The 16,155-nt window shown below is 37.2% G+C and overlaps 1 protein-coding gene across 1 annotated transcript; it reads right to left on the reverse strand.

The window, feature by feature from the left end:
- Window positions 1–488: 488 nt before the first annotated feature.
- Window positions 489–12,353, reverse strand: LOC132640650 (uncharacterized). Its single transcript, XM_060357328.1, has 14 exons — window positions 12,131–12,353; window positions 11,828–11,925; window positions 11,329–11,441; window positions 10,968–11,239; window positions 10,456–10,504; window positions 10,095–10,259; window positions 9,557–9,679; window positions 9,298–9,388; window positions 8,857–8,966; window positions 8,609–8,755; window positions 2,475–2,630; window positions 1,880–1,996; window positions 1,582–1,779; window positions 489–913 (listed from the first exon to the last, which is right to left on the reverse strand). Exons 1-14 carry the CDS (start codon window positions 12,154–12,156, stop codon window positions 764–766), a joined length of 1,815 nt encoding a protein of 604 aa, XP_060213311.1. The 5' UTR covers window positions 12,157–12,353; the 3' UTR covers window positions 489–763.
- Window positions 12,354–16,155: the final 3,802 nt, after the last annotated feature.

The following is a 16,155-nucleotide window of genomic DNA, read 5'->3' on the forward strand; positions in this document are numbered from 1 at the left end:
CTAATATTCCTGTCGATATTCTCCGCCCAACAATTCCAATTTTGTCTTTGTACTTTGTTTCTTTTTCATTTTTCTTCACTCATAGATATTGTCATAATGCCGATGAAAACAAATAGAAACATATCATAACTTATACATATTAGAAACTGGAAGCTACATGTGATGGAAGAGAATGAAGAATTAATAGAAGAAAAATATTTCCTTTAAATACTTTACTACCTTTTTCTTTTGATAGGTTCAAATACCCTGCTAATATGGATTCCAATTCTGAACTTCATGAACTCAATTTGTTAGATGCTATAATATGAGGCATCATTTTTCACAATGCCAGCCATGGACGATTCACGATACGCCTTTCGATTTCTCAATTTGCAATCCTTTCTCCATTCCGACATGAAATTTCGATGTACTGAAGTGCACAGAGAGAAAGGGAGGTGGGGATAAACAAGGAGGAGCTTGTGTATTAAATGGTATTTAATACAAAAGTCTAATTAACATTTTAAATATCAATTTCCAAATGATAACATATAGTATAAGAGTTTGAAACAATGGGGATCAAAGTTTGTGACTGATACAACATTTCAGGTAAATCATTACATTGGTGATGCGCCAAGAATACTGTCACCTTTCTTGGCACCAAATGCACCCTTGTTAGGTGTTAGCGAAAGAGTGTATGCAGCTGTAGTTTCATTCAGATATTGATGTAATTTGGATAAGAGAGAGAAGAAATAATGACTGTTGTGGCTTCATCTACAAAGAAGCTTCATTGCCATATCTTGATCCACTCGTCATGACTCACTGAAGCTATGGTTCCTTTTGAAGGTGAATCTGCTAATGAAGAAATTATACCAGTATGTGCACTATATGGCCATGTTATGTTGCTCTGGAAGATTGGATTCCACAGCTCCAGGAACTGCAACAACATTCGACATGTATCAGATTAAGAGGGAAAAGGATAAATAAAATCAAGGACTATACATGTGAATAAGCTTCAAACATGAACGATTTCATCTGACAGAGTAACTACTCAGTTTGGAAATCTAATATTCCAAAATTCCCCTCAACAGAGAAGTCATTATGCACCACAGAATGACCAGACACGGATGGGAAAGCAAAACTGTTTTAGATGAAATTGATATGCAATCAACATTTTCTTTATTGAGATTAAAAAAAAAAAAAAATAGCAAGAATAGCAATGGTACTGTTGGAAGCAAACCTCATATCAAAATGTGCACTCTAAGACATATCATTGTAACACCAGAACCCAAAATTGCAGACTATTCTTACCCTCCTATTATTCCTTTTCCATTTCTTAGCTTTGGCTGGCAAAGAGAGTTCTTTGTTTCTTTTCCTTCTTTTTCAGGAGGGTTCAAAATCTAAGCATCCTAAGTCAAATTTGTTGTTTTGCAAATATATAGAAACATTAATCGAGCCAAGTCTACAAGAACTTACCTATGAGCATCCTAAGTTAAATTTGTTGTTTTGCAAATATATAGAGACATTAATCGAGCCAAGTCTACAAAGAACTTATATATGAGCACAAATCTTCAGCAGAAAATGTCCACATTGTTTTAAGCATACCTCATCCGAGCCAATCACCAACAATTGAGCGTACACAGGGTGGAAAGTGCACGATTGAAACTTATTGCCACTGGAGCACAGTTCATGTATACACTTTCCTTCACTAACAGACCATATCCGTGCACTATCCTCGCTCACGGATGCCATGTAATTCCCACTCATATCCCAGCAGATTGAACGGACGTCTTTGACGTGTCCCTATCAATCAAAGTAAACGAAACCACATTGATACGATATAGTAATGAACAGATCATAAATTTAAAACAACCTTGATCAGTGTTCAAGAATAGCATCTTACTTGTAACTTTTTTTGGATGTTGTTTGTCTGGACATCAAAGAGATTTATAATATTTTCGGTAGAACTTGCCAGAAAGTCCCCAAGTTGAGGTTGAAATCTAACTTGTCTACTGCCTCCCTGCATTGTACCAAACCAAGGGCTAATCAATACAATTTTTCGTTAATGCATAATAGCTAATTCTCTATAACCACTCTGTTTAGAACACTGTACAATGCATTGCTGAATCTGATACGGATGTTCAAATAACATTACGAAATCCTTTTATTTTCTAAACTATCATTTTGCATGTGTATCCACATGATGAGCGGCTACTTATCTTGAAAACCTAGAAATTGTTTGGAATAAAAAAAGAAAAGAATAATAAGAAAAACATTTCCTACAATCAAATGCAGGAAGTCATGAAAAAACAGATTCAACAATGATTCAGAATCAGCTAATTAGGTAATCTCCAATCTCCAAATTGAAATGGAAATAGAAAGCAGCTAATAATCAGTTATGGAGCCTTCCTATGTATCAATTATGGAGCCTTCCTATGTCAAATAGAGATACCTCTTTATCAACATCTAAAACAAAGGAAGGAAATAGAGAAACCAACCTTAAAAATGAGTGTGAAATCACCCTTATTGACATCCCACAGTCTAATCTCATCCTCGCTATCACAAGAACTGAGGAGATTCACCTTTGTTGGATGAAAATCTATTGACATCACATGCCCGGCATGCCCGGCAAGGTTTTGGAAAGGGTTGTTTGGCTGGATTATGACAAAATGGTGAGATATGCACAGTAGGATGGTTGTAATAGACACGGATCAAAAGGAAGCAATTCAAGAGATTAGACATTACCGTTATGAGAAATCCTGATAACCAGAAGAAAAGAAAAAAAAATCTGAACGATTAAAGACTGCATAAGATGCTTTGATAACAGCAAGTTCCTCAAATATTGACTCAAATGAGATGTATTATAGACAGCAAAACATGATAATGCTGGTATTTGATATAACTGTAATTAAATCTTTTGAGTATCCTCACTACAGAGATAAAGACTCTGAAAATAATGCCACATTGACAATTGTCCGAGCAGCTAGAATCAGGATAGTATTACCACAGAATCAATCAGAAGAAATAATGTGGACCAAGAACAATGAAATCATAGCACTAGTAAATATATGTCCAGGTGAGTTGACTCTGTGCTGACTGCTATTTTGTTGGGAATAAAATAGACCCGCAAAAATAATATTCACGGTATTAGTGATAAACGCGGAACACTAAGTTATGGTTAAATCAGCAAGAATAAAATGCAGCAATAATGACACCAAGATTTTACGTGGAAACCCTTCTGAATAAGGGAAAAACCACGGCCAAGAGGAGTAGCTGATATCACTATAGTAAGGAATTTTACACTGTGTAGTCACGAGTATAAATACTCCAAAGACCACTACACACTCAAAAAGAAAAACACTCTTTTGATTTTTCCCACCTCACTACAATATCACTCGCACTCTATTTTTCTTCACAGACTATTTTCTTACAGTCTATGAAATACCTCACTTTGCTCTCACTCAGATGTATTGTCTGAGATTTTGGTGTGTATAGCAAATGATCTTGGTGTATTACAAATGAACCATAAGCTGCCTATTTATAGGAATGAATTTCCTATGATGAGGTAAGCGCTTACGTCACGACTATGATGAGGTAAGCGCTTACGTCATGACTATGATGAGGTAAGCGCTTACATCACGAAAATGTGAACAAAAGAATTGGCTTGTTGGCCAATTCCACAATTGCTACAAATGTGATTTTGTCAAAGGAAGAAAAATTTTCCTTCCTTAAAATATGGGATAGGGGACTGGACCCCACAAATCTCCCCCTCCAGTCCCATTCACCTGAAGGAGGGTACACTGGCTTCTAATTTTAGTGCATGCCGACAAGTTCTTTGCACAATTCGAACTTGTCTCTCGGTACCGCCTTGGTCAGCATATCTGCAGGATTTTCATTCGTGTGAATCTTCTTGACTTGGAACAATTCGCTTTCCAATTGCTCACGAATCCAATGATATCTGACATCGATGTGTTTTGTTCTCGCATGGTACATGGAGTTCTTGCTCAAGTCTATTGCACTCTGACTGTCACAATAAACAACATACTCCATTTGCTGCAATCCAAGTTCTTGAAGGAATCTCTTGAGCCATATCATCTCTTTGCCAGCTTCAGTAGCCGCAATATACTCCGCTTCCGTTGTAGATAGTGCGACACACTTCTGCAACTTTGACTGCCATGATATAGCTCCCCCTGAAAAAGTAAACAAATATCCAGTAGTGGATTTTCTGTTATCAAGGTCACCTGCCATATCAGAATCTGTATAGCCCTTCAAAATTTGATTTGATCCTCCAAAACACAAGGATTCATCTGATCTTCCTCTTAGATACCTGAGTATCCACTTCACAGCTTCCCAATGCTCTTTCCCTGGATTTTCGAGAAATCTGCTAACAACACCGACTGCATGAGCAATATCTGGTCGAGTGCATACCATTGCATACATTAAACTTCCGACGGCAGAGGAATAAGGAATCTTGGCCATTCTCTGTTTTTCCTCTGTTGTTGTAGGACACATCTTTTTGCTCAATTTCAGATGACCAGGAAGAGGTGTGCTAACCCACTTAGCACTCTTCATATTGAAGCGCTCTAGTACACGTTCTATGTACTTTTTCTGCGACAAATAAAGCTTCTTTTCATCTCTCGAACGAGTAATTCTCATGCCCAAAATCTGCTTAGCATGACCCAAGTCTTTCATTGCAAAAGACTTACTCAACTGTTTCTTCAACTCGTCAATCCTGGAAGCATTTTTGCCTACAATCAACATATCATCCACATATAGCAGAAGGATGATAAAGTCACCATCAGAAAATCTTTGTACAAACACACAGTGATCTGAAGAAGTCTTCTTGTAACCTTGCTCCCCCATAACAGACTCAAACTTCTTGTACCACTGTCTGGGAGCTTGCTTCAATCCATAGAGACTCTTCTTGAGTTTGCATACAAGATTTTCTTTACCTTTTGCCTTGAAGCCTTCAGGTTGTTCCATATAAATCTCCTCTTCTAAGTCACCGTGAAGAAAAGCAGTCTTCATATCCATCTGTTCAATCTCCAAATCAAGACTAGCAGTCAAACCAAGAACTGTCCGAATGGAGGACATTTTCACGACAGGAGAAAATATTTCGTCAAAGTCAATACCTTTCCTTTGACCAAATCCCTTAACAACCAATCTAGCTTTGTATCTGGGCTTCAAGCTGTGTTCTTCGGCTTTAACTTTGAACACCCACTTGTTCTTCAAAGCTCTCATGCCCTTAGGCAAGTTCACCAACTCATAAGTATGGTTCTCATGCAGAGATTTCATCTCATCTTGCATGGCTTCAATCCATTGATCCTTGTGCTCATCTTCCATGGCCTCTTCATAACATTCAGGTTCTCCCCCATCAGTGAGTAATACATACTCATTAGGTGAATAACGGGAAGAAGGAACATGCTATCTAGTAGACCTTCTAAGTGGAATATCTGACTCATCCACGACTTCATGAGTAGGAGCATCTACTTCATCAATAGCAGCATCGTTATCATCATCAATATGCTGATCTGGAACATGATTCTGGGCATCACCATCGTCATCGAGCCCACCAACTTCATCAGCATTTGTATGAGGAACTTGATCAAGATTAACTAAACCTTCAGAACTTGAAGATTTTATCTTCTCCGCTTTGTTAATATCTTCAATGGTTTAATCCTCCATGAAGATAACATCACGGCTTCTCACAACCTTCTTCTCAATTGGATCATATAGCCTGTAACCAAGCTCATCAAGGCCATAACCAATGAAGATGCACTGCCTTGTCTTGGCAGTTAATTTCAACCTTTCATCTTTAGGCACATGTACAAAAGCTTTACAACCAAACACTTTCAAGTGGTCATAGGAAACATCCTTTCCATACCAAACTCTGTTTGGAACATCACTTTGCAAAGCAACCGCAGGGGATAGATTAATAACATGTGCAGCGGTCAATAAAGCCTCACCCCAAAAGGAATTCGGCAACTTTGCTTCAGAAAGCAAACATCTGACTCTTTCCATCAAGGTCCTGTTCATCCTCTCTGCTAAACCATTAAGCTGAGGAGTCTTAGGAGGAGTCTTCTGGTGTCTGATACCCTGTTGCTTGCAGTATTCGTCAAACGGTCCACAATATTCACCACCGTTATCAGTACGAATACACTTCAGCTGCTTTCCAGTTTCTCTTTCAACTGAGGCCTGAAACTGCTTAAAGACACCCAACACTTGGTCTTTAGTCTTTAAGACGTAGACCCAAAGTTTCCTTGAGCAATCATCAATAAAGGTAGCAAAATAAAGTGCACCACCCAAAGTCCTTGTCTTCATTGGACCACATAAATCTGAATGCACCAACTCAAGCAACTCTGTCTTTCTTGAAGGAGGATGAGACTTGAAAGAAACTCTATTTTGTTTTCCAGCCAAGCAGTGCTCACACTTTTCTAATTTAGCACTTTCGAAATTTGACAATAATTTCTTTTTGGCCAGAACATTTAGTCCTTTCTCGCTAATGTGGCTAAGCCTCTTATGCCATAACGTTGAAGAGCTATTGCTCTCAACTGCATTCACCATATCAACACAGGTAGAGGCCGTAGTCCAGTATAGACCACGACGCTTTTCGCCACGAGCCACAATCATGGAACCTTTAGTAAGCTTCCACTTTCCAGCACCATTGGTACTGACATATCCCTCATCATCCAAAACACTAACAGAGATCAAGTGCAAACGAATATCAGGTGCATGCTTTACATTGTTTAAAACTAGTTTAGTTCCAGTACTAGTTTTCAAACAAATCGTTCCAACACCAGCCACCCTAGATATAGTCTCATTACCCATACTCAAAGTTCCAAAGTCACCCGGAGTATAAGATGAGAAAAATTCCTTCCTTGATGTCACATGAGATGCGGCACCACTGTCCACAACCCAGCTTGACTCATCACAAGCAATGTTTATCAAATCCGCATCAAGGACAGTAACAAGATCTTCTGTAGTGACAACGGCAACACGATTGCCATCTTCTTTCTTTTCCTCCTTATCTCTATTTTCCTTTTTCAAAATCCGGCAGAACTTCTTTGTGTGCCCTTTTTTCCCGCAATGATAGCAATCAATATCTTTAAGTCTGCTTCTGGATTTTCTTCTATGATGTTCTCTATTTTGAGAACCACGATTCTTGCCTCTCCCCCTAGTGTCAGTCACCAAGACATCTGATGAGGAGGAACCTTGAGATTTTCTTCTCATCTCTTTATTTAAAAGACTGCTCTTGGCAAGATCCATAGAGATCACACCATCCGGAGCAGAATTTGATAATGAAGTTCTAATAATTTCCCAAGAATCTGGTAGGGAACCAAGTAGAAACAAGCCTTGAATTTCTTCATCAAAATTAATGCCCATAGCAGATAACTGGTTCATGATCCCCTGAAAAATATTCAGATGATCTGTCATTGCGGAACCATCGTGGTATTTTAAACTCAGCATTTTCTTTATCAGAAACATCTTGTTGTTACCAGTTTTTCGAGCATACAAACTTTCAAGATGCTCCCATAGGGTCCGAGTGTGTCTCTCCAGAAATATGGTTCAACACATTATCATCAACCCACTGTCTAATAAAGCCGCAAACCTGCCGATGCAACAAATTCCACTCTTCATCTGATTTATTATCAGGCTTTTTATTTCCAAAGACAGGTTGATGAAAATTCTTGACATAGAGCAAATCTTCCATTTTGCCCTTCCAAATGGCATAATTTACGCCACTCAAAGTAACCATTCTACTAGTGTTGGCTTCCATTGTTTATCACAAATACAAATACTATTTTATTCGAAGACCAAAGTAATTCTTTTCTGATGTGGAAGTTCAGACTGTGCTGCAACCACAGAGCATACTCAGACAGAACCTTGGCTCTGATACCACTTGTTGGGAATAAAATAGACCCGCAAAAATAATATTCACGGTATTAGTGATAAACGCGGAACACTAAGTTATGGTTAAATCAGCAAGAATAAAATGCAGCAATAATGACACCAAGATTTTACGTGGAAACCCTTCTGAATAAGGGAAAAACCACGGCCAAGAGGAGTAGCTGATATCACTATAGTAAGGAATTTTACACTGTGTAGTCACGAGTATAAATACTCCAAAGACCACTACACACTCAAAAAGAAAAACACTCTTTTGATTTTTCCCACCTCACTACAATATCACTCGCACTCTATTTTTCTTCACAGACTATTTTCTTACAGTCTATGGAATATCTCACTTTGCTCTCACTCAGATGTATTGTCTGAGATTTTGGTGTGTATAGCAAATGATCTTGGTGTATTACAAATGAACCATAAGCTGCCTATTTATAGGAATGAATTTCCTATGATGAGGTAAGCGCTTACGTCACGACTATGATGAGGTAAGCGCTTACGTCACGACTATGATGAGGTAAGCGCTTACATCACGAAAATGTGAACAAAAGAATTGGCTTGTTGGCCAATTCCACAATTGCTACAAATGTGATTTTGTCAAAGGAAGAAAAATTTTCCTTCCTTAAAATATGGGATAGGGGACTGGACCCCACATATTTGTGAGCCGTTTTAAAAAGTAACTGAAAGACTTATTGGACCAAGGATCTGCAATGGCAAATAGAGGTAGTACCTTGGCTGCATCCCATATCTTCACAGTTCTGTCAAAGGAAGACGTTGCAAACACCGTTGAGTCTCGTCTAAAGCGGATATCTGTAATGAAGTGAGCATGACCTTCTCCAGAATTAACATTGTCATTTCCCCATTCCCAAATCAGAACCTAAACATAGATCACAGTACAAGTTCGTTAACAGGAGAAGTTGACATAGGCGCTCTACAATTTGACCAACTAGAATCCTGTCGAAGATAAATAAGACAAACCTTCCTATCTTTTCCAGCAGTAGCCAATAAATCTCCTTGTGAATTAAAGTGGCAACATAGGAGCTTGTTGTTTGTTGCGTGAAGGTTATTAATCTCTTTAAAAGAGAGGCCTGCGAAGCAATGTGAAGTCAATTATCCTTTGTGCTATAACTAGCAATTTATACATCAGGGTAAGAGCTGATGAAGTCAGAAGCTACAGTTCTTAATCTTAAAACCTAGATGTGATACCACATTCTTTTCTTCTCTTCTTTCATTTTAAGAAACAGTTATGCAGAACAAATGTAAGATCTTGATATTTTTTACAAGAGAAACTTATAGATGATAACACCTATTTGCCACCACGAGAAGCTGCCACATCACGACTTGCTTTTAAGCAAAGAGGTTCATGACACCTTTTTAATATCAATTTTGTTAGGAACCATTAAGCTTGCTGTCGCCTACCTTCTCTTTCAGCTTGAGCGCGTGCAGGCGCAGCGAAACTTTTCTTCAATGCACTAGCCAGACCAGCGGCAGTACTTTTCTCTTTCCCAACCTACAACTCAGGAATATATGAAATGAGCAAGAATAAAGTTGATGAAGACCAAATAGAACTCCATCGTCCAACCACAAAAACGATGCCGATGTCTGTCAGAGACAAAGTGAAATGGAAACACCAGCACACGAAGGGCTTTAAGAAGTAGATGCAGAAAAATGATCTTACAGGTGGCAGAGAACTCGAGGGAGTTTTCCTCTTTCTGTCACTCTGCACTGCAGGTTGCTTTCCAGTACCTTGCTGGTCAGCTTGTAGATGCTCCGAGGTTCTTTGATTTGTATCACCAAGCATCTGTTCAATGCCAGAAGAAGAAAAAGGAAGGCAGGAAAAAATCTCGATCACGTCAGTAGAGTAGGATAGCCCATATTTTTCCCCTCAATATGTTGATTGTTGGACTAAGCAAATACTTCGAAATTTTTTGCCCCCTTTTTTTCTTTTCTGCTTCATAGATTCCTCCTTTTAAAGTTGAGTTTTAAGTTACGGTTCTTATTTGACTATTAATAACTTGATCTACAAGGTTTTGCAAAGAGATTTCAAAGACCAGAAAACTTTGAAAACCAATTCATGGTCTATTGCGCGGCTAAAATAATTGCAGCATGCTACAATCCCTAGGAGCGAAATGGTTACTTCAGTGTTCAAGTTACTCTTGCATTTCTTCAGTCGAATCAGCTTGAGTGAACATATGAAAGAAATCACAAGAACTTACAGGGGTAGGATGTTTGAGCTTATCCAATGTTTGAACTGCTACATTTGGTAAAACATCCTGCTGAGGAAAGGATGTAGTTCTCCGAAACTGTTCCCTTTTAGTTGGCACTATTACACTGGGATGTACAACTTGATGGCTAATGACAGGTGGAATTGAGCCGACTCCCTGTGTTGAATATGAAATGGATGAACAAATTAAAAGTCGACCTGAACCTAAACACCCTAATGGACTACACATTTTTATTGATGCAAAAGTTCAAGGTACTCGCAACAGATGCCATCCTTGATGAGATGATTGTCAATTATTTTCGACCAATTATTTATTAAAAAGCTTGCAAATGTGTAGGGAAATGTAAACATACTCTTGCATTCCACTCTGGAGGAACAGTTGGCATTTGCTGCATTTGATAGCTGAAGGACATGAACATACAACATACAGAATTAGAAGATTCTGATATGCAAACTCAAAAGCCAAAGTAACGTTTCATACACAAAAGACGCTTGGATTAACAAGATAATGTGAAAAATGTATCTGATATTCCAGGCCAAGCAGTTGGTTCTAGTTACTAGACTAAAGAGCATTCCTGAATAGCCAAGTTTTGCAAGAAATTCTTGACATTTCATATATCAGAAGGTCATAATTAATAGCAATACACAGACAGAATAAGAACGTAATTTTGGTCAATCTTCTTTTTGTTGCCTTAGCAGCTTAAGACAATAATAGCAGACCAATTAAACAGAAGTGGAGAACACAATCAATATCGCATCAATCGCTCAACCTTTATCCTCGTTGAAGTAACTAAACAGACATTGTAAAATAGATTAAAATGTGGCAAAAATTATCAGTTAAGCAATAAACATAACATGTTATTACCCTGAATTGCTTGCAAATGGAAGCACGCCACCCATTTTACTAATATCAGGAAACGGTAAGCCTGATAAATCTGGTAACGCATAACCGGTACCAAGAGATGACAGAATATCTGAAATCTTATCGTTCATAAAATCAGGAACGCTGGATTCCATCGATGCCATCAAATGAGGGGATGGCATCACATTAGATATGTTTGCTCCCGTATGATAAGAAGCATAGGATTGATTTGCAGGACCGTTATTAGCCACAATGCTTTCCACAGTCTGTGCAACCTGAGAATTTAGAAATCAAGCATTTAATTCGCAATTATTCCATATCCGTTAAACATGAACAAGGCATAGAAAAGGTCCATGGGTAACACCTTATCGAAGGATTCATTAGCTAATACATCATCGTCAGGGAAGCTAGATCTGTATGCTTCATAAAATTTAACCCACCACGTTTGCAGAAATGCTTCATGAGGAGAATTGATGGCTGAAGCGAACACAAAATAAAAAATCATTAGTCCAAAGCTCGATATCACATTATCACATCACTTCATTCCATCAAACATATCTGTCTAAGATAGTAAAGGACAGTTAATACAGTAAAAACATCCAACATTAGGTAGCTACAATGTGCCACATATATATCAATCAAAGAGAATAACCTCAACTAATTAACAAAATTTACAGGAACAGCAATATTAGCAATCCACCGTATGGTCATATGTAAGAATTACCAAACTAATTAACCATAAGAATTCTGCAACTCTTTCAGGTAACAACAACCATTACTAAGACACATATCTAAATTCATTAGAGGATCAGTTTTTTAGCATCTGATTTAAAGAATAGAATTCATTAAAAGGAATTACTTACCAACAAGATTTTGTCTAGCACGAATTTCGTTGGAGAATACCTCACCAGTCTGATGGAAACCTCTTTTAGACAGGTAATCGAGAATGATACATTCAAGTCTGAAAAAACACAAACAAATAAACGGAAAAACATGATTAACAAAAGGCAAACAAAAGGGAAAATCACACACAGCCAAAATCAAAAGAAAATTGGACAAGCACAAATTATCAATTATTAAAAATGTAAGTACAAATAACACTGAGGCGTAGTAGCTAAAAAAAAAAAAAAAAAAAAAAAACTGCGATCTAGCACATAAAAACTTACAAGTGTTGAGCCTCCAAACTGGCCATGATCAGCAAAAGCAAAGCCTTAATTAACCACAGAAAAGAGAAGGGAAAGAAGATTCGAGCAAGAACAACTAGAAAAGATGAAGAATCTCAAGAACCGAAATCCCACATAGACTACAGAAAGAAGAATGCAGACAGAGAGAGAGAGATGAAAAAGAGAGTTGAATTGAGAGAATGAGAGAGTAGAATTGAGAATGAGGTGGTGGAAATGAAAGATAGAAGCTTTATAAGAGAAGGAAGTACAGTAAGTGACATTACCATGCAAAAGTGAAAGAAAATAAAAAACGAAAATATTTTATATATTGGATTTCAAGGGGGAAGAGAGAGAGCTTGTTTTCACTGAAACTTTACTTCTATTTTATCAAAATTATAGCATCTTTTGATATACGTGTGTGTGTAAAGATAAAAATGTGTGTGTTAGTTTTTATAATTAGGATTTAAAGAGTAAATAAATGCCACATTTTTTGTTTTGTAAATGTCTTCTTTATCAAAGAATTCTTTTTCTTTAGAAAATTCATTTGCTTTTGTCTACTCTTTTTTTTCACAAAAAAGAAAAAAAAAAAAAAGATTCTTGTTGAGTCTTGTTTTTTTCATTTCGTCCCCGGTTAAAAAATTAGGAGACAAGGACCTTGAGATTTTTATCCTTTGATGTTTTACCTTTTTCATAATAAATAAATTAATTAATTAAAGAAAAATAAAATAAAGAGGTGTTAATGCTTTGTCATGCTTTCTATAGTATTTTGCTCTGGCTTCTTCATATCCATTATTTCTTTTCCTGCTTTGAAATGTTTTTCCTTGAGCCGAGGGTCTATCGGAAACAACTTCTTTACCTCCCAAGATATGGTTAAGGTCTGCCAGTTGCGGACCCAAGATTCAATGGTTCTGGGTGCTCACCTTAAAATCAACAAAACATATAGAGCTTTGAGTAGGATTCGAACTCCACTCCTTCATGGCTTAAGCCTAAAGGCTACCACCTTTTAACCAAAGCACCAAGATCTTTTATTACTTCTTCAGTGCTATTTATTATTTTATACCGAAACGTCAATATTTTCTATATGTCTATATAGAGTATCCGCCACAAGTAATGGGTGCTCGAGCACCAAAAAGCAATACATGAGTCCGTCCTAATACACTCTATCCAACCCAGACTCTACTTGTGGGATTACACTAGGTATGTTGTTGTCGTAAAATAAAGGGGTGTTAATGCACATTAGAGGCAAAGTCAAAATAGAAGCCAATTTTAAGAAGGAAGCAAAAAGAAGAAAATGAAATTAATTGTTTGTACAACTTAAGAGTTTTTTAGGTGACAAACAGACAAAAGTTTTTACTGCAATACTTAACCTCCAAAGCTTCGAACCAAAAGAGGTGACGATAAAAGTTAGTGAACCTCCTTAAATTCGAGCTAATCTAATAGGCTTTTTCACAGTTGGGCAGTCACTCATTAATTTTCTGCAAATACCATTTCGGTTTCTAAGCAACTTTTGCACTGACTTCAATGTAAGATGCTTAAAACTCATAATTATCTCAACAAGAAACAACCCCCGTCTTTTTATTTATTTAGGATATACAAATTAACAGTATAAAAAAATATTTACATTATAATGTATTTAACTTTGTATAGAGTATTTACCATCTCTTTTAGTCTACCAGCGAGGGGTGTCAAGTGGGCCGGGCCATTTAAATGTGGGCCACAAGGGGCCGGGTTGGGGCCGGGCCGGGCCGTAAGTTAAGTGGGCCGGGCTTGGAGAGGGAAAGGGTGTCCGGCCCAGCCCACCTCGGATAGGGGCTACACGTCGGGCTAACCGGGCCCGTTAGTGGGCCGGGCTGAGTTTTAGTTAGTGGGCCGGGCCAAGTTTTAGTTAGTGGGCCGGGCCGGGTTTTAGTTAGTGGGCCGAGCCGGATTTTAATTATTTTAAAAAAAAATTCTAATGCTAAAATTTATTAAGTTTAATACTTTAAAATCTAGTTGTTGTCAACTTTATTTTAACCTTCAAGTTCCTTAAATTATACTTTGGCCCTATTTTCAAACTATAAATACCATTCATTCTTCTCCATATTATCTCACAATTCCCTACTCTCCTCTTTCTCTAAATTTCCTACTCATCTAAATGGGAACTAAATGGGAACAATGCACATGAGTTTTGATACTAAACCAAAGTTCATAATTTAATTATCTCATCTGATCCTAAGTCCTAATGTCATGTGCAGATTGTCACGTCTCCATCATCGGTGGAGACATTTCAATATGCTAAAAAATATTTAATTATTATTATATATAAAATATTTGAAACTAATAAGATTATATTAATATATTATTATATATATAACTAATAGTTTATATTATTATATAGTATACTGTATAACCTATTGAAATATTTTTGAACTTGTGTAAGCCAACAGCAAGATAGTAACTTAAAAGGGGTATTTGATTTATTTCACGCATCAGCAATTTCAGAGGTAAATTATTTTTCATTTAGTAGCAATTAAATATTAACGAATTCGATTCCTCTTCATTTTTATTGTCTCCATTTTTCTCAAGTTCTTACTTGAATAAGAGACACATTACATGAGTTAAAATTAATGGTTAAGTTTTAATTAACTAAAGTAAGATTCTAACTATGGTTTGAATAATTAATAAATATTTCATATATTTGCTTCCAAAATTTTAAGAATCCCACAATTATAGCTACAACTATTTTATTGGGATACAATGTTTTTAAAATACTTATTATTAGTAATAAATGTAATACTTATCTTTTTTTTTTAATTTGAAGTGGGCCGGGCTGGGCCGGGCCGGTGCCCCGGTGGGCCATCACCCGGGCTTATGGTGGGCCGGGCTGGTGGGCCAGGCTGGTGGGCTGTCCACCTTGTCCGGCCCAGCCCCCTAATAAAACCCACCTAGCCCAGCCCCTTACACCTATTAGTGGGCTTGGGCCGGGCCGGTGGTGGGCCGGGTTAGGGCTGGCCCGACCCACTTGACACCCTTTAACCAGCCTACTTATTATTAAAACAGTTATATTAAAAAAGAAAGAAAAAAGGAGCTGACAATCAATTAAAAAAAGTGTAAGGGTATCGAATAAATTTGAAATATTTGAGATTATGTGATATAATTTAAATTCTAGATTTGATTGTTGCTAGCTGACCATATATTGGTTTAATGGTTGGTATCAACTATTTTCTAAGGTAAAACAACTTCTTTTTTTGTTTAATCCAACTACTTAATCTTGGGAAAAGAGTATTAACCAAAAAATGAGAAGTATTTCAATAAAACTCGAGGCATTGAGATTATGCAACTCTTATTACCAAGAAAATGCAACAACAAAAACTTGATAAGATGATATAGCCTAGGTAAGAAATTACTTACCATGAACTAGATACCATTTTTAATTAAGTTATTGGATTGCCTACTAAACTTTATGAGATTTATTGATTCATAAATGGTGACTCATTAGTTGTCAGAATGGTCTAGTCAAATTACAATAAGCCAAGACTTAATCAGCTCTGGTCATGATGTATTGATAGAACTAAGAGTCCACCAAACAGTATAGAGAACCAGATTCTCTATCTGTTCCCTCGAGTAAACGACTGAAAGTAAATAACACAAGATATTTACGTGGAAAACTCCTTGCTCAAAGGATTAAAAATCACGACCTACCCCAGTAGGATTTCCAACTTCACTAAACTGAGCAACTTCAGATTACAACCTATTGCAACCTAGGAATTAACCTCTTAATCCCTCACCCCTTACAATAACTCTATTGTAAGTCATTTACAATAACTCCATTGCAAAGCTGCAAACCTTGACTAACTCTAGCCAAGCCAAAACAACAAAGGTTGAAAACAGTCCTACAATGACACTTCTTGAAAGTAGTGTAGGATTACAAATAAGGAACAAAATGACAAAGACACAAAAAACCTAAGGACTTAAAGACATCTTCAGTGTCGGGATCTGGTCCTTGAGTTTGTAGCAACTTTGTTCTCGTGAGAACCTTGAGAGAAGCA

Source organism: Lycium barbarum, chromosome 5 (assembly GCF_019175385.1).
Source record: "Lycium barbarum isolate Lr01 chromosome 5, ASM1917538v2, whole genome shotgun sequence".
Lineage (NCBI taxonomy): Eukaryota > Viridiplantae > Streptophyta > Magnoliopsida > Solanales > Solanaceae > Lycium > Lycium barbarum.